Source organism: Neopsephotus bourkii, unplaced genomic scaffold, assembly GCF_033783945.1.
Source record: "Neopsephotus bourkii isolate Nb327-2 ecotype Australia unplaced genomic scaffold, CSIRO-AGI_Nbou_v1 NB_1761, whole genome shotgun sequence".
NCBI lineage: Eukaryota > Metazoa > Chordata > Aves > Psittaciformes > Psittacidae > Neopsephotus > Neopsephotus bourkii.
In genome coordinates this window covers 26,796-53,863 of record NW_026902235.1, presented here as the reverse complement: position 1 = coordinate 53,863, position 27,068 = coordinate 26,796, and the positions used below count along the sequence as shown (strand labels likewise).

The 27,068-nt window shown below is 42.0% G+C and overlaps 1 protein-coding gene across 5 annotated transcripts in view; it reads left to right on the top strand.

Moving 5' to 3' along the window:
* The window catches only part of LOC133225532 (protein ARK2N-like), a 48,837-nt gene that overhangs the window by 12,960 nt on the left and 8,809 nt on the right, over nucleotides 1-27,068 (top strand). The window contains exons 2-4 of one of the 5 annotated variants that reach the window (XM_061378035.1): nucleotides 16,534-17,347; nucleotides 20,894-20,943; nucleotides 22,584-22,718. In XM_061378035.1, the coding sequence (XP_061234019.1) occupies nucleotides 16,627-17,347; nucleotides 20,894-20,910 (738 nt within the window). In that variant the 5' untranslated portion in view covers nucleotides 16,534-16,626 and the 3' untranslated portion in view covers nucleotides 20,911-20,943; nucleotides 22,584-22,718. Of the gene's footprint in view, nucleotides 1-16,533; nucleotides 17,348-20,893; nucleotides 21,729-22,583; nucleotides 23,021-27,068 lie in introns of those variants that run through there. The other 4 variants (XM_061378032.1, XM_061378033.1, XM_061378034.1 and 1 more) reach the window with 4 other exon arrangements.

Genomic DNA, 27,068 nt, shown 5'->3' with positions numbered 1-27,068 from the left:
TCTTCCCAGCTTCCCCTCCTTCTTGGGAGAGCATGAGACTCAGAAAGTCTTTGGTCAGAGTAAACATTACTGAGCAACAACTAAAAACATAGGTGTTATCAGCACTGTTCCCAGGCCTAAAGTAAAAAACACAGCCCTGCACCAGCTACTAAGAAGGAGAAAAATGACTGCTACTTCTGAACCCAGAACACTGGTCTCCAGTTTTATATTGAGCCGTTCACCACAACTCTGTGTGTGCTGCCATCCAGCCAGTTCTTTATCCACCGTCCATATGTCAAATTGATGATTCTCCAATTTAGATACAAGGTTATCATGTGGCACAGTGTCAAATGCGCAAGTCCAGGTCGTCAACTGCTCTGCCCTATCCTCAGTTCTGTAGTCCCACCATAGAAGGCCACCAAACTGGTCAGGCAGGATTTCCCTTAAGTGAAGACATGATGTCTGTTACCAACCACCTCACTGTTTTTCATGTGCCTTAGCATGCTTTCCAGGAGAATCTCTTCCAAGATTTTGCCAGGCACAGAGGTGAGAGTGACTGACCTGTAGTTCCCCGGGTCATCCATTTTCCCCTTCTTGAAAATGGGGGTTGTATTACCCTTTTTCCAGTCATCAGGAACTTCACCTGACTGCCATGATTTTTCAAATGTGATGGACAGCATCTTAGCAACTTCATTTGCCAGCTCCTTCACTACCCACAGATGGATTTCATCAGGTCCCATGGACTTGTTCATGTCCAGGTTCTTAAGATGGTATCTAACCAGATCCTCTTCTACAGTGGACCTAAGTTCTTCATTCTCGCAGTCCCTGCATCTGCCTTAAAAGACTTGGGTGGTGTGGTCAGAGCATTTGCCAGTGAAGACTGAGGCAAAGAAGTCATTAAGAACCTCAGCCTTCTCCAAATCCAGGGTAGCCAGTTCTGGTAGCTTCCAGAGAGGGCCCATGCTGTCCCTAGTCTGTCTTTTATTTGCTACATACCCATAGAATTCCTTCCTGTTATAGTTCACATTCTAATTAATTCTAACTGGGCCTTAGCTTTCCTAACCTGGTCCCTAGCTTCCCGGACAACATCCCTGTACATTTCCCAAGCCGCCTGTCCTTGATTCCACCTTTTATTAGCCATTTTTTTTTCCCTCAGAGTTTCCTCAGCAGCTCCTTATCCATCCATGGATGTCTCCTAGCCATCCAGTCCGGACGCAACACTCCTCAGCTTCTTGGAGGTGATCCTTGAATAGTAATGAGCAGGCTTGGGCCCCCCTGCCCTCTAGGGCTTTTTCCCATGGAACCTTACTAAGCAGGTTCCTGAAGAGGCCAAAGTCTGCTCCTTTGAAGTCCAGGGAAGTGAGCTTGCTGCACGTTCTTCTCACTGACCTGAGGATCTCGAACACCACCATCTCATGATTGCTACAGCCAAGGCTGGTCCGAAGCATCACATTTCCAACCAGCCCCTACCTGTTGGTGAGTATGAGGTCAAGCATGTCACCTCTCCTTGTCAGCTTCGCTAGTACTTGCAAGGGGAAGTTGTCTTACACACAGTAGAGGAACCTCCTGGATTGATTAGGCCAGACTGTACCTTCCCTCCAACAGATATCAGGATGCTTGAAGTCCCCCTTGAGGACAAGGGCCTGCAACTATGAGGCTGATCCTATCTGTCTATAGACCACTTGGTCCACCACTGTTCTAACCATTTATTAACATGCCAAATCCGCCTAGCCTTTTTAAGGTCCTTCCCTTTATCCCAGAGAACTGATGAAAAACTATCTGAGCTCCAGAGCCCTTAACCACCTCTCCCCGGGCTCTGTAGTCCTTCTTAATGTTCTCTGGGATACTGCTGTCTATATCACTAGCACCCACATGAACCACTAGAAGGGTAATAGTCAGTGGGACTTACTAGACCAGGCAGCCTCTCTGCAGAATCCCTGATCTGAGCCCCTGGTAGGCAACTGATTCAGAGAAAACTCCAGGAACAAACTTGCCAACAAAGTTTTCAAGCTGACAAGCAGGTATTCTTTATTACGGTGCCGGGAAACACGGGGGATAGCTCCTCCTAACGTGTGTCCCCATATTGCTATACAAGCCATCCTTATATAGTCCCTGGGCATACATACATATTCATGATGCTACATATGGATTACATCATTTTCCAGAGAGTTCCCCGCATGTGTACAGAATTGTGGTGGTGGTCTCTGAGGGTCGTTTACTTCTTCCAGCAATCTTCATCACTTCTGGCAGCCTTTGAAGCACGCGCAGTAGATGCTCATACCAGTTTAATTGGTTTGTTAGCACCAGAGACATAATAATCCTCCTATCCTCCTACTTATCAGTTAGTTTAACTGTAGCCCATCCTGGACACCTGCCATTCCCAGATACTCCTTATCCCTGTGTCCTGTTCTTCTAGACTGTTTTTCTTAAAACTATGCCAAGTATAACGATTTATCTTGTGAGAATTCTGTATGTTCTCTAGCTGTACTCTATTTTTTTTCTCTATGTATCATGCACCTCAGTAATTTTCCATTGCTACTGTTACAAAGCCATCCAACTTAACATTACTTAAAACTAATTCTAAAGGTTTCTATATTCCATTTTGTGATTTTGTGCCCCTTTGTCTCACAACACACCTCCCTTGAGACTGGATCAAGCCCACAGATGGGTGCCTCTTTGCCTTTCAAAGTAGAGTCACCTACTACTATGACCTGCCCCTTTTTCCTGGTGGCACCAGTAGTGATCCTCTTTACTGGTGCATCAGCAGGTTGTTCATGTGATGAGGTGCGTGTTTCCTCATTAGCTCCCTGCAGAACTGCAGATGGGAGTGTCAGATTTAGGAGGAAGCCCCTTGCTGTTAATTGTCCTCTTCCTCCTTTTTTTTTTCTTTTTTTTTTCCTGTTTTTTTTTTTTGTTACTAATTCTCAGCTTCCTTGGTTAATGCCCTCCTTCTTTCCTGTATGCGCTATGGTGGGTGCTTGAGGCCCCTGCACAGTTTGGGCCTGGGGCAAGCAGTCCAGCTTCATCTCAGCTTCCCTGACATCTTTTAGCCTATTGTCAGTGTCCCGCAGCTCAGCCACCTGCTGCAGGAGGACCTTCACCAGGGCACACCAAATGCAGCCCTGTCCATTTTGGACCCTCTCCTCACATAAGTCTATTGCTCTACCATGGTCAATAAAGTAATGGTAACAGAATTTTAAATTGCTTGAGAATAACAGCAACAAATTAATCCTGATTTTCAGAACACAGCTCTTTTTTCTATTAAAAAAATTATCCAAAATACTACAAGTGGTATGGATTTATGACAGCCATTTAAGAAAGATGAATTAAGGGATGTTAAGTGACTACAGTTTGTATGTATTTTATGATCAGAAGTTTTCATACAACTCTGCCTCAGGAAATAAATAAAACCTACACTTAAGTGCTTTAAAGCTTAAAATACTTGAAGCCAACACCGGTAGTGTGTCTTTGCTTTAAGCCAGTACCTTCCTGGCACAAGGTAGTAACATACCCCTTTTAAGGTCTGACCAGTTGAAGATGAGAAATCAGGTGACATGCCCAAATTCTACAGACAGGCTGGAAAGGAGCTGCAAGCCAACCAAACCCTAATCTCAAGTTATTTTCTCATCCACAAGCAACTAATATTAATTTGCTTCCTTAATTATTAAGCTAGCAGCAAAAAATCTAAATATAGCAGCATGAATTTGCAGTAGGTACTTACTGAAAAATGTGTTGTGGCTTAAGCCCAGCTGGTAACTCAGAACCACACAGCCGCTCTCTCACTCCCTCCTCTTCTTCCTCCCCCCTCTTCTTCTTCCCCCCACTCCCAGAGGGATGGGGAGGAGAATCAAAAGAATGTAACTAACTCACAAGGGAACAGTCCAGTAAATAAGGTATAATACAAAACTATTACTGCTAACACCAGTAATAACAATGATAAGGGAAATAATAAGGGGAGAGAATACAGTTGTTCACCACCCACCAACCGATACCCAGCCCAGCCAAGCAGAGATCTGGGCCTTCCGGGTAACTCCCCCCAGTTTATATACTGGGCATGACATACTGTGGCATGGAATACCCCTTTGGCTAGTTTGGGTCAGGTGTCCTGTCTCTGCTTCCTCCTGGCTTCCTGTGCCCCTCCTAACTGGCAGAGCATGAGAGACTGAAAAATCCTTGATAAGAGTAAGTGATTGTTCCAAAGTTTGAGGATTCCAGGTGAGAGAAACCAGACACCAATAGAAGTGGTTCTGGGTGGAGATGTCAGATTTAGGAGGAAGCCCCTTGCTGTTAATTGTCCTCTTCCTCCTTTTTTTTTTTTTTCTTTTTTACTAGTTCCCAGCTTCCTGGCTTAATGCCCTCATTTGCCCTCATTTTTTCCTGGATGTGCTATGATGGATGCTTGAGGCCCCTGCACAGTTTGGGCCTGGGGCAAGCAGTCCAGCTTTGTCTCAGCTTCCTTGACATCTTTTAGCCTGTTTTATGATTCTATGATTCTATGATTGTCACTGTCCTGCAGCTCAGCCATCTGATGCAGGAGGACCTCCACCAGGTGCTCTGAGTGCAGTCCTTCCCATTGTCCACCATCTCCTCAAGAGAACAGTGGAGGGAGGCACTTTCTGTACTCTGAGGTCTGTGCTGCAGCCTCCCCTCTCATTGGCTCTGTCTGGGTGCCTACACTGGCCACTGGGCCTTGGTCTTGAGGCGAGTGCTCACCATCCAGCTCGCTGGCCGTGCAAACTGCCGGGCCATGCTTGCTGTGCTCCTAGGCACTCCTGCTCCCTGGGGCAGTACCCAGTCAGGGATTGTGCTCTTCCTCCTGAAGCCTCTTCCTGTGAGTCATCTGCTTGTGTCATCTGATCTGACAGCTCCTGGGCAAGTACTGTTGAGGTCTTGAGGCTCCCTCTGTGGCTCTTGCCGCTCTGAACTGAGGCTCTGGAAGCTCATCTTCCCCCTGCTCCGGTGTTGAAGGCTTCCTCTCTCGAGTTACCTCAGCAATTCAAAAATCTTGCCAGAATTAGCTAACTATTGAGGACTTAGGAAGTTAGAGACCTTACCTCAAAGTAAAGTTGGTTTGATAACAGACACGTGATTTCTCTTGTTTGTTTTACAACTGTATTTTTCTCCTCCTTCTTAGTAGCTGGTGCAGTGCTGTGTTTTCAACTTCAGTCTGAGAACAATGCTGATAAAGCAGCGATGTTTTTAGTTCTTGCTAAATAATGCTTACTCTGATCAAGGACTTTTCAGTCTCATGCTCTGCCAGTGAGGAGGGGCACAGGAAGCCGGGAGGAAGCAGAGACAGGACTCCTGACCCAAACTAACCAAAGGGGTATTCCATACCACAGCATGTCATGCCCACTATATAAACTGGGGGGAGTTACCTGGAAAGCCCAGATCTCTGCTTGGGTTGGGCTGGGCATCCATTGGTGGGTGGTGAGCAATTGTATTGTGCATCATTTGTTTTTATTCTTTTTTTTCCCTTTTCTCCTTTTAGTTTTCTATTGTCTCCCCTTGTTATTTCCCTTACTGTTATTAGTATTGGTTGTAGCAGTAGTAGTTTTGTATTATACCTTAGTTACTGGACTGTTCTTATCTCAACCTGTGACATTTACATTCTTTTGATTCTCCTCCCTATCCCTCTGGGAGTGGGGTGAAGAAAAAGAGGGGGAATAAGCAAGTGGCTTCATGGTTCTGAATTACTGACTGGGCTTAAACAACGACAACAACATCAAAATGTTTTTTGCGCTTGTCCTGGGTTTAGCAGTAGCAGTCAATTTTTCTCCTTGGTAGCTGGTGCAGCATTGTGTTTTGACTATCAGTCTGGGAACAGTGCTGATAACACCGATGTCTTGTTGTTGTTAAGTAATGTTTACCCTGACCAAGGACTTTGTGAATCTCATGCTCTGCCAGGGAGGAGGGGAAGCCGGGAGGAAGCAGAGACAGGACACCTGACCCATGTTAGCCAAAGGGGTATTCCATACCACAGCACATCATGCCTGGGGGGGTAACTGGGAGTTACCCGGAAGGACACAGGGTCTTCTGGGTCTGACTCGTTTTTCGGCGGGTGGTATCATATTCTCTTCCCTTGTTATTTTCTCTTATCATTGTTGTAGTTGGTGGTAGCGGTGGTGATTTGTGTTGTACATTGGTTGCTGGACTGTTCTTGTCTCAACCCATGGGAGTTGCATTCTTTCGATTCTCCTCCCCATCCCTCGTGAGTGAGGGGGGGGGGGAAGGAAAGAAAGAGGGAGGGAAAAGGGGGGGAGTGAGTGAACGAGCTCTCTGGCTGGATTTAAACCACGACAGCACCTTTTAACATCTGTAGTGGATTTTGCTGTTTGTATGGAACTTATCAAGCTACAGCAAGAATAAGTCTGTGTTGAATGAGGAGAATGGGAGAAAGGGTTTGAATTAATACTCCAGACTTGATGCTTTTTTCTGGTCTCCTCTTTTGCTGGGGAAGTTGTATGGATTTTTTATGTCTCCTGTTGATAACCATTTATTTTATTCTTAAGGAGGCTCTGCCAGCTGAGACTCTTTTTTCTAAATCAAGATAAAATAATTTTGGGGTAAACGGTGCTTTGCAGTTTTTTGGTTTTTTTTTGGAGGGGGGTGGTGTTGTGTGTTTGGTTTGGGTTTTTTTTAATTTTTTTTTTTAATTTGCTTGTTTTTGGGGGCGGGCGGGGGTTTGTTTGATTTTGTTTTCCCTCCTGCCAGTACTTGCACAGTACTGATGAAAATTGCCTTTTAATTTTCTTTTGCTCTTTTTATAGCTGATAACTTGGTGTCTTCTTATATGGTGTTATTTAACTTCTGTAGTCAAATATATAAAAAGTCTTCTGTATGTTGTGGGAGAGAAATGTGTTTCCTGGTCTATTACTCTCTCAAAGTAGAGGTCATATTTCTTCACCTCTGCCAACTGGGAGTAAATACTGTAGGAACTATCTGATAGTAAAACCCAGGTTAGAGGCATTTTATTCATTACACACATGTAACTGGCTTTTGACCCAGTCAGTTCTGTTTTTTCAAAATACTCAAAATAGCTTTTATTAATTTGTAGAGGCAACCTGTGTTTACTTCATACTGGTTTTTCTTTTGTTGTTTGTCGAAAGCATATTCTCAATTAATCCTCTCCTGAAATTTTTTGTATGTTCTCCTTCCATAACAGGCCATGCACAGTCCCTCTAATTCTGCCAGTGTTCACAGATTTTGGCTGCGATGTCCTACAGGAATTTACCTTTTTTTGTTGCATTAATTTCTTAGGAAAGCTCAACTGAGGAGGAGGATGTTAGGATTTGTGAAGATAGGTACAGACTCAAAGGTTAGTTTTCTTGAGTTAGGTGAGCTCTTGAGAATGGTTCAGTGGCATGAGTGAGCTTTCTTGGTGAGAAGGTAGTGGGTTGTTTCTAGTGAAACATGTTCTCATGTTTGCCTACTGAGTCCTTGTTAGGTCATGACAGACCATTGTCACAAGTGCTTTCTTCTTCAGGAGCACTTAGGACATGAAAAGACTATGGTATCAATTGTTAGCAATCTGGTGGATGCTGAAATCAATTGGCACCTCTTATTACTGGTCAAAAATGGTAAAGGGTTTGGTGTCAAATGTCTTGGTTTCTGCTGGGATAGAGTTAAATTTCTTCCTAGTAGCTGATGCAGTGCTGTGTTTTGGCTTTAGTCTGAGAACAATGCTGATAACACACCGATGTTTTAGATGTTGCTCAGTATCACTGCGTCAGGGACAATACATAATGGTCGGTGGTGAAACACACAAAGATAGAAAAGTACTGTTTGTCTGCTTCGGCTCCTCCCCAGAATGTCCCGCTTTGGCTTCTCCCCAGAGAGTCGTGCTTTGGCTGTTCCTCGGAAAGTCCAGCTTTGGTTCCTCCCCAGAAAGTTCTGCTTTAGAACTCCCTGGAAAAGTCCCGACCCTTGGAGACCTTTCTTTTCTATTGGAGACCACTATTGCTGGCCACTTCTTCCAACATAAGCTGGCTCTCTGTGTCAGAATGAGTGTGCATTTTTGTTAGTATAAAAGCCTGAGCCTCATGCAATGCAGGGAGGCAGAACCTCATGCCACCCAGGTCAACGTTGCCTCCATGGGGACACCTGCTAAGGTTGAGCCTGCCACCTTGCACTGTGATGATGTTTCCTGATCGTCATTGCATGGTCTTTTGGGTTGTTAAGATAACTGAACATCAGAAGTATCCTTTACTGTATCTGTTAGTATCTCTGTATTTTCCTATATTAATAAACTAGTTGTGAGTTCTCTGTTTGTGTCTCATTTCTCTCACCTGGAGTCCTCAAACTCCGGAACATAACTGGCGATGAGGATGGGATTCTGGGTCTGAGAGAGTGTGAGAGAAATAGTTGGGTATATAAGAATTAGTGGAGCCGGGTAGCGGAGTACACCGCTACCAGGTTATGCCATGTATTACTATTAAATGGGGGTGCACAGCCACCAGATTGCTCCGTGTTCTGTACATGGGGCCGTGTAATGGGGGTGCACAAATGTCGGATTGTGTCATCTTCTGTACATGGGGCTGTGTAGTGGGGGTGCACAGATATCGGATTGTGCCATGTTCTGTACGTGGGGCCCCAGGCACAGCTACCAGATTGTGCCACATTCTGTACGTGGGGCCGCATAGGCGGTAATGGTTGTTAGTCTGGATTTTGTTTGTGTTTCAAGTATTGTAGTTGTGTGGAGTGTGCTTGTGGGATCCCTTGTATGTGTGTGTTGAGGTCAGGGCTTGGTCAGTGGAGTGTGTAGCTGCACCAAGAAACGCTGTTCTGTGTATTTTTTGTTGTTGGGCTCACGTAGAAGTTTTTAATGAGTAGCAGATTTACATTCCAGGCACAAAAGGGTTAAAGCAGAAGTGAGGTTGCAGGCAGGCATTTGTAGCTGCTGCTGAGCAGGCAGGTGTACGTAGCCACCGCAGATCAGGGTGAGCAACTCGAAGAAAAAAAGGGGGGGGGAAGGGGGGGGTGGGTAAAAAGGCAGTGAGGCCCCTTTAGTTATTTGATAGGGTTGAGTAACCATGTTCAAAAAGAAGCTGCCCTCCGATTTGGCTCCTGGTGCTCCACTGGTGAAATGGCCAGGATGGATACCGAAGCTGTGGAGTACTCTGTGGGGTAGGTGGGAAACCTGAACTCAGGTGAGGCTGGAGCTATAGAGTGAAAAATGCCCTCTTGATCTATTGAAGTATTGGGGGCAGTTTGTAGAGACACTACAAACAAAGCCTAAAGAGAGCCTGCAACATGCTGGGTGCATGGGAGGAGCCCTGCTTAGTGTGTTTAAAGTAACCTGGGGGTGAATCCAAGACTTGGAGGAACAGATTGGTTGAAACAAGAACTGCTAACTGAAAAAAAAAAAAAAAAAGCGAGAGGGGTAGTGCAACCACAAGCTTTATTAGCCACCACCCAAACAGCATCAGGGTGGCAGGAAAAAAAAATAGAGAAATTAGCAACATCGTATGCCGTGTGGACTGCATTGCGGCGGTGGAGACGCCCAAAGCCCAGTGCAGATACTGGACCCTGTGAGCGGGAAATAGTAACCCAACCAGATTGGGATCCCAAAACATGGGATGGAGACATCTGGAGTACACTGGGTAGTGAGGAGGATGGAATGAACGGAAGAAAGATGTGGAAAGAGCTTTGGGCCATGGCTCCTCCTGTGGAGTGGCCCAGGTGGACATAGGAACCGTGGAGCACGTTGTGGGATAAAATAGAGACTTGCACTAATGTAGGACCTGAACTGTGGGGAGATAAGGACCCCATGTGTGTGTTGAAGTATTGGGGTGAATTTGTACAAACGCCCCCATAACCACTCAAAGGAGCGACTGAGTCATACTGGACTCATGACAGGCTGCTTGCTGCTTGCCTACAAAGGCATGGTAGATAAGAACACAAAGTTGGAGCAACAAGCAGCAGATTTACATTCTGAGCTAGAAAGGGTTAAAGTAGGAGTGCTGTTGCAGAGGCAGGCATTGGTAGCTAATGCAGAGCAGGGTGAGAGACTTAGAGGGGAAAAAGAACAACAAATCAAAAAAGCAGAGCAATAAAAAGGATACAAAGGCAGTGAGGCCATGGGTCCGTGCCTTTGTGTCTGATCCTGATTGGGACATGGAGACATGGAATGGAGATATTTGGGGTGCCAGTGAGTCAGAATCAAATACCAGAGACAAGGCAGACGTGAAAAATGAAGGAGCCCACACAGCTCCTATGTTTAAATGTAAGGTGATTGCCAGGGCAAACAGCCAAATAACAACAGACGAATTGACAGACTGTAGTCCCGAGGAGATTAAGAATTTATTGGATAAATACAACCAGAGGCCAGGGGAGAAACCCCAGAACTGGCCAGTTCACCTCATGGAGGAAGGAGCAGATACCGTATTGCTACACGGGGTGGATGAAAAAAAAACAACCAAACAACCAACCCCATACTAGTATCAGAACAAGGAAACCCCATTGAACAAGTGATTGAAAAGCTAAACCAGTTAGGGGATTTACCAGGACTGGGTTTGGACAAAGCAGCTCAGGACCAGGGGGGAGTAGGAAAGGGGATGTGGGAACTGCAAGCCATCCTGTTACCGCAATGTGAATAATTACAGAAGAAGAATAATTGCTGATAGTGCACCTAGGTCTGGAGCATGCCAGGGAGTTTTTGTGTGCATGGGTGCAAGGTTGGGCTGGGAAACAGCCTGAGGAGTGATTGTTTATAGAATGGAATTTGTAGTGACTGAAGACAGTCACTGTGGTTGATGTGGTTTCTGTTTGGCTTCAGAGCTCAGATCTAAACCCTCTGGTATTCCAGCAGGTCGCCTGTGTGGCTGTTCAGGCCTGGAGGCGAGTGCCTGGACTGGGGGGAGGGGGAGACTACTTCTTTCACAGGTGTTCGGAATGAGGGGGGGCAGTATCAGGAACCCTATGTGTCTGTTATAGACTGTCTGGACAATGCTATACAAAGGCCGACTGATGGTCACAGGGCTGCTCATGCACTTTTATTTCAGCTAGCATATGAGGGTGCAGGTGGGGATTGCAGGGCTGCGTTAGCCCCCATCCGAGGAAAATTTACAGACATTGCCGAGTTAGTTGGAGCTTGTTGGGATGTTGGAGCAGAGGCTCATAGGGCTTCTGTATTGGCTGCTGCATTAATTATTTTGTTTTATTGGTCATATTAGGTCACATTCCAACCTGCCTGGCCCTTTAACTGCGGGTAATGACATAGCTGACTCCTTGACTGTTAACACTGTGCAGTTTACTTCTGCAGCTGCTTCACATTCCTTTTTTCCCCCTCAGAATGCCTCTGTTTTAAAGAAACAGTTTAACCTGTCTTCTTCCCAAGCAAAGCAAATTGCTAGGTCTTGCCCTGTCAGTCAACAGATCAGTCCTCATTTGCCATGGGTGTAAATCCATGGAGCTTAAAGGTGAATGCGGTATTGTGATCCTTTGGGCCCGTAGAAATGGGAAGGGCCAGTGGAACTGATAACCTGGGGGAGGGGGTATGTTTGTGTCCTCCTACCTACAGGTCTGTGGTGGCCGCCTGCAAAGTATGTCAAGCCATACCATGAGCTGGACAGACAGGTTGAAGAACCTGATGCCCTAGCTGCAGGAGCTGAACTTGAAGACCCCAAGCAGAATGAGACAGAGGAAGAGAAAAATGCAAAACATCACTTGGGGGCAACTGAAAAGTAACAGCTTGAATATGTGTGCTTGCAAGGTAGCTATTATTAGAGGCTGTGATTTTGTGTATAAACCACCTGTATTTACTAGCCAGTTGTTAATAAGCTACACCTTGTATTATATGGATTTGTCACTTGTAAAAGAGATGTTAGAGCATGCAAATTTATATCAGCTGCTAGAAAATGCTAAGGCAGAATCTAGAAAGATTCTAATGGGATGGTAGTGTTATAAGGCAGGTAATGGAACGAATTAAGAGGGTGGGAAAACCCCATAGGTGGGAAATTTATTTGGCTGGTCCTTCACTGCGATGAGCATCTTCAAAGCTCTGCTGCACCCTGTAGTAGTTATACTGCTAATGTAAACATGTGTGTGCTTTGCCATAGTAGCAACTTGATATTGGATGAGGCAGTTGAAACTCTGCATTGACAATGAGGTGCAAGGACTGAGGTTGGCCAAATGCCTCCTACCACAGTCAAGTTAAACCACGACAACTGGATTGGCCTCTGTGTTTGCCACCAGGAAGAACCTTTAGCTCCACTGTTGGCTGCAACCTAGCAGGCATGGAGTGGTGGGGACACATGCCATGCCGGACCTTGATGTGAGGGATGGCCTCCCCTGTTATCAGAGGGCCATCCAGGAGAGAAGGGCAGGCCAAGCAGCCTGTGATTGGCATGAGAGATGATCTAGTCCAAATCCCCTGCTCAAGCAGGGTCATCTAAAGCAGGTTTCATCACTAGCATAAGTAACCATTATAACTAATAATAATATAATAAATAACTATTGTATTTGAATCTTCTATTCTTAAAGACATTAGCATTAGCTCAAGAAGCTGCTCTTGTGTGATTTAAGATTCCTTAAGCAGAGAATGGCATAAAGAAAGCCAAGGACTGTGTCTCTGGAAGTAACAGCATCTATCTCCAGATTCCCAAGACTCCCAGTATATCTGACCAATGCATTGGTGAAACCTTGTTTTTGAAGCCTGGACATCACTACTTCGCTTTGCTTTTCCTCCGTGTCATCTAGAGACTTGTTACCAGTTTGTGAATTACAGAAGCCAAAGTGCTTGCTACCTTGGTCGTGCAAAACAAAACAGGACAGCAATTAATTTTTTTGCTTTTAGTACATAAGCATGGGTGTGAAGACTTTGACGAGTTATGTTGTATGAATTTAAATGACCACTTCAGTTCAATACATGCATAAATGGAAAAGTTGAAGACCCTCGCTAACCAGCTAGCAGAAAACACCAGGTGGAACCCCTTTCAGAGATGGACATGGGGGGTGGGACTAGCTGCGAAAAGCTTTTGTATTATTAGTGGTAATAGGTATTGGGTTTTTATGTATTTTATGTTGCATTCCTTGTCTTTTAGAGCTAATCCGTTCCCTTATAGACAGTATATTATATAAAATGGTAGCATGGATGGTAAAATATTTGTGTGTTCCAACCACAGACCACAGGGTGGCATGTGTCAGGGACAATAGATAATGGTTGGTGGTGAAACACACAAAGATAGATAAGTACTGTTTGTCCGCTTTGGCTTCTCCCCAGAAGGTCCTGCTTTGCCTCCTCCCCAGAGAGTCCTGCTTTGGCTGCTCCCCAGAAAGTCCAGCTTTGGTTCCTTCCTTTAGAACTCCATGGAAAAGTCCTGACCCTTGGAGACCTTTCTTTTCTATTGGAGACCACTATTGCTGGCCACTTCTTCCAATGTAGGCTGGCTCTCTGTGTCAGAATGAGTGTGCATTTTTGTTAGTATAAAAGCCTGAGCCTCATGCAATGCAGGGAGGCAGAACCTCATGCCACCCAGGTCAACGTTGCCTCCATGGGGACGCCTGCTAAGGTTGAGCCTGCCACCTCGCACTGTGATGATGTTTCTCGGAGCTAGTTTCCTGATTGTCCTTACATGGTCTTTGGGGCTGGTAAGATAACAAATATCAAAAGTATCCTTTACTGTATCTGTTAGTATCTCTATATTCTCCTATATTAATAAACTAGTTGAGTTCTGTATTTGTGTCTGGTTTCTCTCACCTGGAATCCTCGAACTCTGGAACAAGCACTTCCTCTTATGTCCACGGGACCTGATGAAATCCATCTGTGGGTAGTGAAGGAGCTGGCAAATGAAGTTGCTAAGATGCTGTCCATCACATTTGAAAAATCATGGCAGTCAGGTGAAGTTCCTGATGACTGGAAAAAGGGTAATATAACCCCCATTTTCAAGAAGGGGAAAATGGATGACCCGGGGAACTACAGGTCAGTCACTCTCACCTCTGTGCCTGGCAAAATCTTGGAAGAGATTCTCCTGGAAAGCACGCTAAGGCACATGAAAAACAACAAGGTGCTTGGTGACAACCAGCATGTCTTCACTTAAGGGAAATATTGTGACCTGTGTGGTTGCCTTCTATGATGGGGCTATGGAACTTATGGACAGGGGTAGAGCAGTTGATGTCATCTGCATGGACTTATACAAAGTGTTAGACACCTTCCTGCATGAAATCCTTGTCTCTAAATTGGAGGGACATCAATTTGATAGGTGGACCACTCAGTGGATAAAGAACTGTCTGGATGGTCACATGCAAAGAGTTGTGGTCAATGGCTCAATGTCTAGCTGGAGACCAGTAACAAGTGGTGTCCCTCAGGGATTGGTGTTGGGACCGGTCTTGTTCAACATCTTTGTCAGTGACATGGACAGTGAGATTGAGTGCACCCTCAGCAAGTTTGCTGATGACACCATGCTGTGTAGTTTGGTTGATAGTCTGGAGTCAAGGGATACCATCCAGAGGGACCTTGAAACGCTTGTGCGACATGCTGATGCCATCGTGAAGTTCAGCCAAGCCAAGTGCAAGGTCCTACACCTGTGTTGGGGCAATCCCAGGCACAGCTACAGGTTGGGCAGAGAAGAGATCCAGAGCATCCCTGTGGAGTAGGACATGGGGCTGTTGGTTGATGATAAACTCAGTGTGAGCCGGCAGTGTGCACTCGCAGCTCAGAAAGCCAACCATACCCTGGGCTGCATCAAAAGGAGCATGACAAGCAGGTAGAAGGAGGTGATCCTGCCCCTCTGCTCTTGTGAGACCTTACTTGGAGTATTGTGTGCAGCTCTGGTGTCCTCAACATAAAAAGGACATGGAACTGTTGGAACAAGTCCAGAGGAGGGCCATGAGGTTGATCAGGGGACTGGAGCACCTCCCATATGAAGACAGGCTGAGAAAGTTGGGGCTGTTCAGCCTGGAGAAGAGAAGGCTGCGTGGAGACCTCATAGCAGCCTTCCAGTATCTGAAGGGGGCCTACAAGGATGCTGGAGAGGGACTCTTCACTAGGGACTGTAGTGATAGGACAAGGGGTAACAGGTTCAAACTTAAACAGGGGAAGTTTAGATTAGATATAAGGAGGAAATTCTTTACTGTGAGGGTGGTGAGGCACTGGAATGGGTTTGCTAAGGAAGTGGAATGCTCCATCCCTGGCAGTGTTCAAGGCTAGGTTGGACAGAGCCTTGTGTGACACGGTTTAGTGTGAGGTGTCCCTGCCCATGGCAGGGGGGTTGGAACTAGATGATCTTATGTTCCTTTCCAGCCCTAACTATTCTATGATTATATGATTCTATGACTATCCTAGCATTCTTTTGTGCCACTGGTTATGTTGAAAGAATAATGAAAAGTCTGAGTGAGTCACTTTAATTATTAGGAACAGACAGTAACAAAAATATGCCCCCTATAATTTTTTAAGAGTTGTAGACTTTAAATTGTTGCACACTTAGAAAAAATGCTTTCTCTGTGAGAAAAGTTTTTTTTCTGTTTTGTAGAAGGCTAAGTGCAGCCAACTCTGTGTGTCTTTATTTGTATGATAATGAGTTCATTTTTGAGGACTGTGATGATTTTGTGTGTGTGTGTGTGTGTGTGATTCCTGTGCAGCTGGTGAATGTTTCTAGAAGCCTGTGTGCAGGCTTATGAACTAACCCATAGCTGGTAGTTACCTTTCATTTGAAAGAGGCAGAATATGTGCATTAAGAATTACGATACAAAAACCTGTATTTAAATGTCAAGTCTTGCTTCTTATTTACGGTGAAAAAATGTTGCTTTTCTTATTGCAAAGGATATTCTGCAAACCTTTATCTTAACACATATGCTTTTAAATTTTATTCAGTTATGGATAATTTGTGTATGCAGCCTGTTGAGCACTAGGAACAGGCTATGTTTAACCTTTGTTTATGCAAAACCTCTGAAACACAGCATTAGTTTAATCCTTTCTTCTTTTGTTTCACACCACAGTTCTCTTATCATGTGGGTTGTGAAGGGTTCCATTCTTTAGGATTGCTATCAGGCCTGATTTATGAATAATCTGATAAAGAGCCAGCTGCACTCCCAGAAATGTGCCTTAGGTAGATTTGTATGACAGTGAGTGGTGAGGCACTGGAACAGGTTGCCCGAAGAAGCAGCAAATGCTCCATCCCTGGAAGTGTTCAAGGCCAGATTGGACAGGACCTTGAGCAACCTGATCTAGTGGGAGACATCCTTGCTCACGTCAGGGGATTTGGAACTCGATGATCTTAAGGTCCTTTCCAACCCAAGCCATTGTATGATTCTATGCAACAGGGTGACTTCACTAGGAAAAAGTAAATGAAGAAAACCATTAGAATCATAGAATAGTTAGGGTTGGAAAGGACCTTAAGATCATCTAGTTCCAACCCCCCGCCATGGGCAGGGACACCTCACACTACCCCATGTCACCCAAGGCTCTATCCAACCTGGCCTTGAACCCCGCCAGGGTTCATTAAGATACTGAACCATACTGTCTGTCATTGAAAGCTTTGAGTTGTTTAGGTAATACTGTGAAGACCAGGACTGAGTGAGTTATTTGGGTAAATTATTCTTACTGTTCTTGTGCAGGCTGCTTTACTGCTGAAGTTCCTATATAGTTCACCCAGTCTTCCAGAGAGTGTGCTCCATGCTTTGAGACCAGGAAGACCGTGGTGTTCTGAAATGAAGATGGAAGCAGTGGGAAAAGCAGAACAACTTGATTCAGAAGTTCCACCAAAGACTTCTGAAAAGCAAGAGACTTCTCCTGATGAAGACAGACCTATAGAACTCAAGACACAAACTCGGGAAGACAACATGCCCCCTGCAGCAGGCTCTGTGGTGCTCTCTTCGATGCCTTGCTTACTGATGGAACTGAGGCGAGACTCCTTGGAGTCTCAGCTAGCATTTATGGAGAGCCATAAGCCAACACGTGGTCAAGTTTACGAGAGTGACTCTTCTAATCACTGCATGCTTTCTCCTTCTTCCAGCGGGCATTTGGCTGACTCAGATACGTTGTCTTCCACAGAAGAGAATGAGCACTGTCAGGCTGAAGCTGCTGTAGAGGGAGACTCTTCTGTGGTGTCCAGGGCTGTAGTTGGGAGGAAATCCAGGCGATCCAGGTCCGAAAGTGAAACTTCAACAATGGCTGCCAAGAAAAACCGACAGTCTAGTGATAAGCAGAATGATCGAGTTACCAAGGTAAAAGGTCATCGAAGCAAAAAGCACAAAGAAAGAATCCGGCTCTTAAGACAGAAACGGGAGGCAGCTGCTCGCAGGAAGTACAACCTGCTGCAAGATAGCAGTACCAGTGATAGTGACCTGACATGTGACTCGAGCATGAGCTCGTCAGATGATGATGAAGAAGTTTCAGGGAGCAGCAAGACAATCACTGCAGAGATACCAGGTAGAGGATGTTTTTTAAACTGAACTGTAACACATCTGATGTCATTTCTCGGCTGTCGTGCTAAATTAGATGAGTGACACCTGAGAAAGAACAGAACTGCAGCTCTGTAAATGTGAAGACTGCAGTATATTAACAAGACATGGGCAAATTTTAAAATCTGTTCTGAGATTTCAGTGTACTTTTTCACACCAACAAAGCATAGAAATGGTAAATTGGAGGAAGGGCTATCTTTGAATTCTGGAATTTTCAGATCTTTTCCTTTGTAAGGTTCTATGAAATCCTATCAGTACTGTCAAATCCCATTAGACTGTGATAATCTAGTAAATACATTCTTAAGATAAGTGGCAAGCTTTGCTTTAATACATTTAAGACAACAGCTCAGCAGCTGTTAGAAACAACATGGCATACCTCTTGTGTCACAGTAAGGCCCTGTTGATTATTGCATTGCCATGTGCTTTCAGCTATACATTTCAGTGCATGACAAAGCTACTTAGCCTTATTGTAAGTTCTTGCAGATTGCAGCTGGTCACCTATTTTAGGATATAAATATAAATTTGTTTACACAGGTGCCCAAGCTCTTTCCACCCCTAAATTTTCAGCATCTTAGACAAAGCTGTTACCATTTTCCTATATCATAAGGAACTATTATTTCTATACTTTTAATTTTTGACACATCCATGTTAAGATTGGAGGCAGCAAATTATAGAGGCCTTCTCATGATTTTATTAGCAAAAGAAAGATGAATTCAAGGTTTTTTTCTGCTGAGTCTTTGTTATTTTATTAGTTCAAGTGTCATGGACAGAATTTTGTGTGAATTATTCTTGCAGCATATTATTACATGGCAATCAAAAATAAAGTCACATAAAACCAAACTTTTTGGCTTGCCAATTTTTACTGGGTTACGTGGCTTTCTGCCTTTTGTGCTAGAAGGTTGGGTTTTTTTTTTTGAGATATCAGCTTACATAGGGCAAGAACATTTAAAGGAAAACTGCAATAATTAGTCTTAAGTTGATGAACTTTTTGCTAGAGGAATTATTTAAAATATTTGCAGCAGATTTTACCAATAACTTTTAGCTGACTTCATTATGGTGAATAATTCTGGCACCATGAGAAGTGTCATTTTCCCCACATTGCTAGAAAAGAAGTTAATGTGTATTATTAGTAGGACTGGGAAAAGCATAGTCCTGCTGTAATTATTGTGTAGTAAACTTTTAATAGCAATCTAAATTTATTATTTTATTTTTTTTTACAAATTTAGTATTCAGTCAAAGTTCTAGCTTTTGTAGTTTTGTGCCTTTCTATTTACTATATTTACACTTTGCTGGGCAATTAAAGCCTGATTTAAAGCCTGTCAAAGAAGACATAATGAGTTCTGGGACAGGTTCCTCAGACCTCAAAAAACCCAAAACACACAATAAATCCCCCAGGTTATATTCTTTAAGTCATGAAATACCTTGTGACCTAGAAAGGCACCACATGGGATTTTCAGATTTTAGATTTCTGACTTCCATTCTAGGGATCTGAAGCCACTCTAGGGTGCATTTTCTGTATCACTAGGCTTTTTTGTGTTTGAGCTCTTGGTCTTAACAGTGAGATGCTTGCAGTGAAAAGGTCCCATTGCAGTGTAGAAAATAACTTATTTAGTGATGATTACATCAAGGCCCAATTTTACCTGTGATTTGGGAGTGAAAAAAACATCCTGAGGAACAATTACATTTATTCTTATTACATAGCGCATATCATCTGCTTGATACTAAACTGCATTTAAAACATTAAAACTTTTGAGCTGTCCTTTTGGAATTAGGGGTAATATGTACCTGCCACATTGTCTTTTTCCTTTAAGTAAAAATGACTGTGGTTTGTGGGAAACAGTCTACAAATAAAAAATAATCTCCATAGAGATAAGGACAAGGCTGGCTAAAAATGCATCCTGTGCTACTAGTGGGTTAATGAAATGCTGTGGTCTTAGCAGATGTAGTGGAGCTGTGAATCTGAGTAAGACTCCCAGCTCTGTCACAGTGGTAGATTCACATGCCATCTGCGATCCCTCTTCTTGGAACTTGCAAAGTACTTAACTTTTTTTTTTTCTTTATTACTACTACATAGCACCATGAATATCCTCAAAATTTAGGGAATGATCACATTGTTAGAAAATAATACAGGGTATCAGAAAGCAAGAAGACTGTCACGGTTTAAGCCCAGCTGATAACTTAGAACCACACAGCCGCTCACTCACTTCCCCAGTTGTTCCCTGCCCCCACTCCCAGAGGGATGGGGGGGAGAATTGAAAGTATGTAAAACCCATGGGTTGAGATAAGAACAGCCCAATAAGTAAGGTACCATACAAAACTATTGCTACTACCACTAATAATAATATTTAAAAGGGAAATAACAAGGGGAGAGAATATAAAACTAAAAGAGGAAAAGGAAAACAATAAACATATATGATGCACAATACAATTCCCACCTGCTGACAGATACCTAGCCTGACCTGAGCAGCAAAATGGGCCTTGCGGGTGACTCCCCCCAGTTTATATACTGGGCATGAAGTGTTGTGGTGTGGAATACCCCTTTGGCTAGTCTGGGTCAGGTGTCCTGTCTTTGCTTCCTCCTGGCTTCTTGTGCCGCTCCTCACTGGCAGAGCATGAGACTGAAAAGTCCTTGATCGGGGTACGCACTACTGAGCAACAACTAAAAAATTGATGTGTTATCAGTGTTGTTCTCAGGCTAAAGTAAAAAACACCAGCTACTAAGAAGGAGAAAAATGACTGCTACAGATGAATACAGGACATGATCCCTTTGCAAATTTCTTTACCCTTTAACTTGACATACCTTCCAAAACTATTGAGCTGTGAGTTTACAGATAAAGAGACAAATTAGGTAAATGCTAGCATTTTTAGGCTTGATTTTCTTTTTAGCCCTGAAGGCTGCCAATAAAGATTGAATAAGGCTTGTTTTAAGAAAAACATTTGAAGCACTGATTTGCTGCTACTGTAAATTGTAAATATGCTATGAATGATGCCTTTTAAAAATAGTATTGCATGGTAACATATATTTCAATACACAGTTTCTTCAGTTTACAAAATTTGGTCAGCTTTGAACATGCTAGTTCATTCTTAACTTTGAAAGCTTAGCTAGCTATCATCATCAATAGTTTTTATTTAAATTGCAGTTAGACCTTACTCATTATTATATAATCATAGAATAATTAGGATTGGAATGGACCTTAAGATCATCTAGTTCCAACCCCCCTGCCATGGGCAGGGACACCTCGCACTAAACCATGTCATCAAAGGCTCCATCCAACCTGGCCTTGAACACTTCTAGAGATGGAGCATTCACCACTTCCTTGGGCAGCCTGTTCCAGTGCCTCATCACCCTCACAGTTATTACTGTGTCTGACTTTAAGCCTGTGGAAATCAGAAAGACTGCCACTTAAGTTACTTGATCTTAGGATAAGATCCCTGAATAAAGACAAATAAGCAGAATCATTGGATGTTCAGCACTAGGAGTATATGAACAGAAGATTTTTTTTTTTTTTTCCAGGGAGGAAAATAGATTGAATATACAAAAGGAATCGCATTGTAGGAAAAAAGGTACAATTTTACTTAATTAATTTTAGTTAAAATGCCACTGGATATAAGTTAGTTGCTGTAAAGTAATTTATTTTTGAGCAGAGGACCTGAATGCTGAATTTTTAGCCTGTCTCATAAGTAAACAGATGGGAGAGAAGACTTAAAAAGGGGTTTTAATACAATGGTTTTAGCCCTTGACAGGCAGCATTGCTACTTCTCAGAAGTAAGAGAATAATCCTGGGCTTTGTTTAGCTGTTACTGAGGTATATGTATACATCATTTAAATAGCTCCTATGAAGAATGTATTGTTTAATTACATTTCATGTACACAGTGAGATCCCAATAAAGATTTAGTGCCTTATGGTTTTTATTAGTAAATATTTGCTTAGGATGTGCAATGATTTTTCTCATTCTCAAGATAGTTTCTATTATTCTTAAGCTAGAGGTTCCCACAGGTTTCACATTTATATATTAAATTGTCAGGTTCTGCAGTTGCTTTGTGTAGTTTAATGTGGTGCTTGTCTTGTTTCAAAATTACTGTAGGTAAAATTTTTGTGTTTGGACAGCATGCATATATTGTTTTTTGCTCCTCAAATAGGTATAAAGCCTCTTTTTCTTGGGTTTTTATTGCTTCCTAGAGGATTCCTGAGTGAACTCTAAACTTAGAAATATAGACACCGCTGCCTTTTCTTATTGATATGCAGAGTAATATAATGAGGATTTCCTTCTCTTCTTGCTGCTGAAGTTCTTCCTGATAATCCCAAAGCTGGTCATTTTAACTGTCTTTTTTTGATGGATAGAAGGAAGAACAATTTCCTTCCAACTGTATCCTGTTTTTGCCTTGCCTAGAATTAGTGCTAGAAATGCTGCACATCCGGTGGCTCATGCAATGAAGGGCATGCTTTCAGTTGGTGTGAGGTTGATCACTCCTACATGTCTTGTAGGCATCACCCCTGTGATGCAGCTGTGCCCATCAGACCTAGCAGAGGTTGCTTTCACCTTGTATACTAGGATAGCATTTGCATATCTTTTCATGTTCTTGCATATATTTGTGTTGTGAATTCTCTTCATTGGTGTTTGGTGTGTTTTCCAAAACTAGATCAAGAGCTTTGGGCTTGGCTACTTTAGATGTTGCAATCACTATATCAGCCTTTATCTCTGTTATATTATGTACAATTTTGTGTTTAACAGTCCGTTATAAAAGGGTTCAAGTATGTAAGTAAAATAAGCATAATTATTAAGGTTTATTAGTTAAACAGTATTTTGTATCTCAGCATAACAGAACTAAACGTTATTGTGTAATGGTTTTGACACCTTCAATTGAATTCAGAACAGAAATTTTAAGGGAATTGGACTAATCTGATTTATTGGGAAAAAAACCAACCACCCTACCTTTGTGACAGAATTGTCTGAGAATTCTAGAATAAAAATAATTTTGAAGCCAAAATTCCCATTATCACCTTAGTGAATGTAATTTTTTTTTGCTTTTCTTTTATGGCAATACTGATGGCTAATATTTGCTAATTCCGTGCCCCCGCCCCCCCAGTCATATCCAGGGGAAACAATTAGAAAAGTTGCTTTCCCAAGTTAACATGCCTTAATAAACATTATTATGTTCTTACTTAATGATGTTTTATCAAATGGCCTCAATGTCTTTAAAGCTGGCTTCAGTCGTGCTGGAGGAGCGACCAGGGAAATTCCAGGATTGCTCAACATGGGTACCGTGTGGGATAGGAACTGCATAGGCAATGTCCTGGAAGAGGCCATGAACTGCTTTGCCAAGATGCAGAGGCAGAGGAAAAATTTCGCATGTGGATAGAAAAGCTAACCCAACTTGAAACAAATGAAGAAAGCAGTCAACAACTGGAGCCCAGGGAACCTAAAATTCAACTAATTGACCAAAAAATCCCCCCTACCACAGTCAGGGGCTTTCATACAGACACCTGATAGCCAAGTACTTCCACAGCAGACATTTAATTCTTATGTGGGCTATCAAAATGTCGATGCTATGCTAGAGTTTCCAGTGACTTTTAATAACAATTTTTCATCTATCATCTTTCCAAAGTATGGGAATATTGCAGAGCCTGATATTCAATCATAAACTTAAAAAAAAAAAATATCTTTGCAATCCTGATATTACTCCAGGTTATGATAAAAACAAGGTTTGCTTTTATCTGTATTTGTTTTGTTTTTATCTTTTGGGTTTTATTACCATGGTATTGTTTTCTTTACTTTATAGAGACTATATATATAGTTAACCCTCCACCCCAGTATACCCACATACAGGTGTCAACACACACATACCTTTTGGGGGGGGAACAACTACTCTAAGCTTTCATCACCAAACTTGGGAAAACATAACTTAAAATCCTTGATTAGCTAACCCAAAATCAGTAGAGCTGTTTCCTACAATAGGAACATTCAGAGTATTCATCCAAATGCTCTTTTTGCATGTTAAAACATTTATATAAGGAAATAAGCTTTATATTTAAAGATGTAAAGTACCCTAGAGAACCAGACTAGATGCAGACCTTTACTAGATACAGACATTTACTTAACTATCTGTTTACTTGCTGCTTGAACATGTCACGCATTACTTTTTTCTTTTTCCTTTTTAGGCAGAAGTAATAAATAAACTCACCCTTAACTATATATAACAAATGTGCACAACTGATTTTTGTCTCCCACTTAGTAGTTCATTTTCTGTCCAGAGTTCTTATTAATGTCATTGCTGTGTCACATGTGGCATATTTATGGAACTATCTTATATTGTGTGTGCAAATATGGACATATATGTGTTCAGTATGGGTGGAAGTCATCTCTAATTTTAGGTGTCTAGTTTGCTGTTCTGTGGATCTCCTGAGTCAATGGGAAGAAGTAAGCACCTAGAGAGGATACCTCCGGCAGTGTCTTTCTTTTCCGTTATTTGTCTAAACCTCCATTACAAACAGTTTAGGATAGATGACTTTTGTCTGAAGTGAGATGAATCACACCCAAGTGCATGTGCATGCATGAGCTGTGCTCACAAGGCATAAAAATAGTCGTGTCAGTCCTAAAATAAGCAGCTGTTGGTGGATGGATTGAGCCTTGGCACAGGAATTTAAAGTAAGGCTTGACAGTCGGATTAGTAAAAACTGTGGTGGTCTGAAGGGATGGGTTGCTGTCATGGTTTAAGCCCAGCCAATAACTCAGAACCACACAGGTGTCTTGTCTCATGTTACCTCCCGGCTTCCCATGCCACTCCTCCCTGGCAGAGCATGAGAGACTGGAAAGTCCTTGATCGGAGTGTTATAAAAATTCGTCTTAGCCATCATCTGATTTAATTATTTTATTACAATTGATTAATATTGAGAGGCAATAAGCAAGCAGCGCTGGGTGCGCCGGGGAGTCTCCGCTCCACCAATGATGCACACCGGGGTCTTTGGGGTTCAGTCTTTTATACTTCGTGGTCCTGGGTCTCAGCCAATCCTGTCTTCTCCTTTACGTCAACATGGCTCCTTTCTATTGTTCTTCCTTGGTTGCTGGGGTCTTGTCTCCGGTTGAGAAAATTTTACCCAACCCCTTCCTTAAAGCACTCAAGCAGTAAAACAAAGCCATAAAGCACCCTTATTATTTTAGCAGTCAAAATGATTAAAGAGGGGACTAGTCTATTCCCTTGTTTCTTCTTCTTTCCCATCATTACATTGATAGCAACATTTATTATACATGGTACACTGGTCACAGGTGCATTGGTAACAATGATTCCTAAGTTCTTGACATGAATCATTCTCGTATTCTTTACAGGAGTAAATATTACTTAGCAATAACTAAAAACAAAGGTGTTATCAGCGTTGTTCTCAGGCTAAAGTAAAAAACACGGCTCTGCAACAGCTAAGAAGGAGAAAAATAACTGCTGCAGCTGAACCCAGGACAGTTGCTGGTCTGGATCAGACAGCATGAGCTTGTTCTGAACTATGTTTGAATGCCACTGAAATCATTATTTACTTGTGATGGGGAATGTCAGAACACTAATTTAAATAATATTATTATTGTGTGGATTTATTTTTTTTATATTGATTGGTGTTCTGAATAGGCCGACTTGAAACTGTGATGTTTAAAGTAGGATTAATTTAAACTGTATATCAGAATTCTCTATTTAATTCTTATTATTATCACTACAAACAGGGATTTTTTTTTTGGTCACTTCATTAAGGCCTTTCTTCATCATCAGTTACAGCTTGCTAAAAGTTTCTAATGCAAATTAAATAAAAATTCTAATAAAATCAACTAAAATTCTGCATAGACATAATTTAAATAGAGAGAACACCATAGGTCTCTCTTAGCTCTGTTATTTACCATTTAAACCACAGTCACATTTTTTCCCTGATTATTTTAGTTAGATTTTCTTCCTGTTGGAAGTAGCCACTGTATGTTCTATACATCTGGGTGTTGTTTGTTTGGGGTTTTTTTTGGAGGGGGTTGTGTGTGTGTGGTTTGGGGTTTTTTTGCTAGGTGGGGTTTGTTTGGGCTTTTTTTTTTTCTATCTTTTGTGTTATTTTCCTCTCCTCCTTCCCTGAAGTTAGTGGGAGTTTTCCCATCAATTTATATGGGAAATTGGGTCAAGCCTGTAACAGGAACTCAAGAAATGTTTTTTGTTATCAGTATAATACACTGGTGTGTTAACATTATTCTTGGCCCAGACTTACTTTCTTTTTTTATGTGATGCCTTCAGTGGGAAAAAAAAACCCTGAAACAAAACAACAACAACAAAAAGCCCCAAACCGAAGCAAAAAACCCTATGAGGTTAGAGAGCTGTTTTAATTTCAGAGTTGCTGTTTGAAAGACTATGCAGGAGATAACTTTTAAGTACTGGAATAAATTCTTTACAGATTTTGATACAAAGATTTTGATATGAACTTGTAAGAAAACTTCCTCATCTGAAATTGAGCATTTCAGGTAAAAGTTAAATGAGTTAATTTATGTTCAATTGTAATTTAATAAACTTGTCCTCACATGTTAAGATCCTTTAGGGAAGATTATGTGCTGATATTGAAAAAAAATTGGATCCTTCTGGTGTTTATAGATTTTTATATATATATATACACATATACACACATCCCCACCCCCACCCTTTATGCCAATAATAAGAACAGCATATTTTAAAGCATGATGATTTTACAAGTCTTCCCATGCATGCAGAAGCAGCTTTTTGCAGTGACTGGTTTCTTTTAATGTGTAAGAGTCACTTATCTCAGTATGTCTGTAGGCATGCCCTTAACCTTTTTTATAAAACAGTATATATGGAGCAATTGGGTATTTCAAAACAAATTGTGAGGAGATTGGTTGAACTTATCTCTCAGACTGAAACATCTTTATGTGCAGATCTTATAAATGGATAATTTGTTAGGGATGTATTCAGTGAAATTTCTGCCAATTTTCAATACCTTGTTTAGGTAATCTAAAAAATAAAATAAAAAAATCAGTGTATTAATAGATAAAAATTTGGATTTGGTTACTACAGGAAAAATGAAAAATTGTCAAATATTTTAATCCATTACTGTTAACTGTTGTTTTCAATTATAAGCAGCTGTGAATGTGAAAGAACAAGCAGAGAATTATAACAGTTGAGCATACAGACTGTAAAGCTGTACTCTTTCTAGAATAAAATTATTCCAAGGCACCCAGAAGACTGAGGGAATAGTTCATATTATGTATAATTTTAATTTAATTTCCCCACAAAAGCTACCTAGTGTTAAGAACACCTGTGCAAGACCAATGGTTTTGTGAATAATAAATATTACTTTGTTGGGTTGCTCTTTTCACTTGTCTCAAAACTCAAGCCAGATCTTCAGCTGTCATAAATCACCTCCTTTGAAATGAAAATTGTGTGTTGATTTACACAACAAAGGTGGAACCCCAGCTTTCTGTTATTCAGGTGTAGTATGACATACTGAATGAAGGATTTGGCAGGCTGCACAATTAAACAGGAGCATCTCTCTTCTTGCTTTGTAATGTGAATTTGAAAGATGCAGAGCACTGAAGAAAAAAGCCTTCATATACCAATCCTAGTGCTGAATGTATTTTAAACCTGTGTGGCCACAGCCTTCAGCATCTCTGAGAAAACAGATTCCCAATATGTAATTTCAGATTATTTTTTTTCCTGGAAA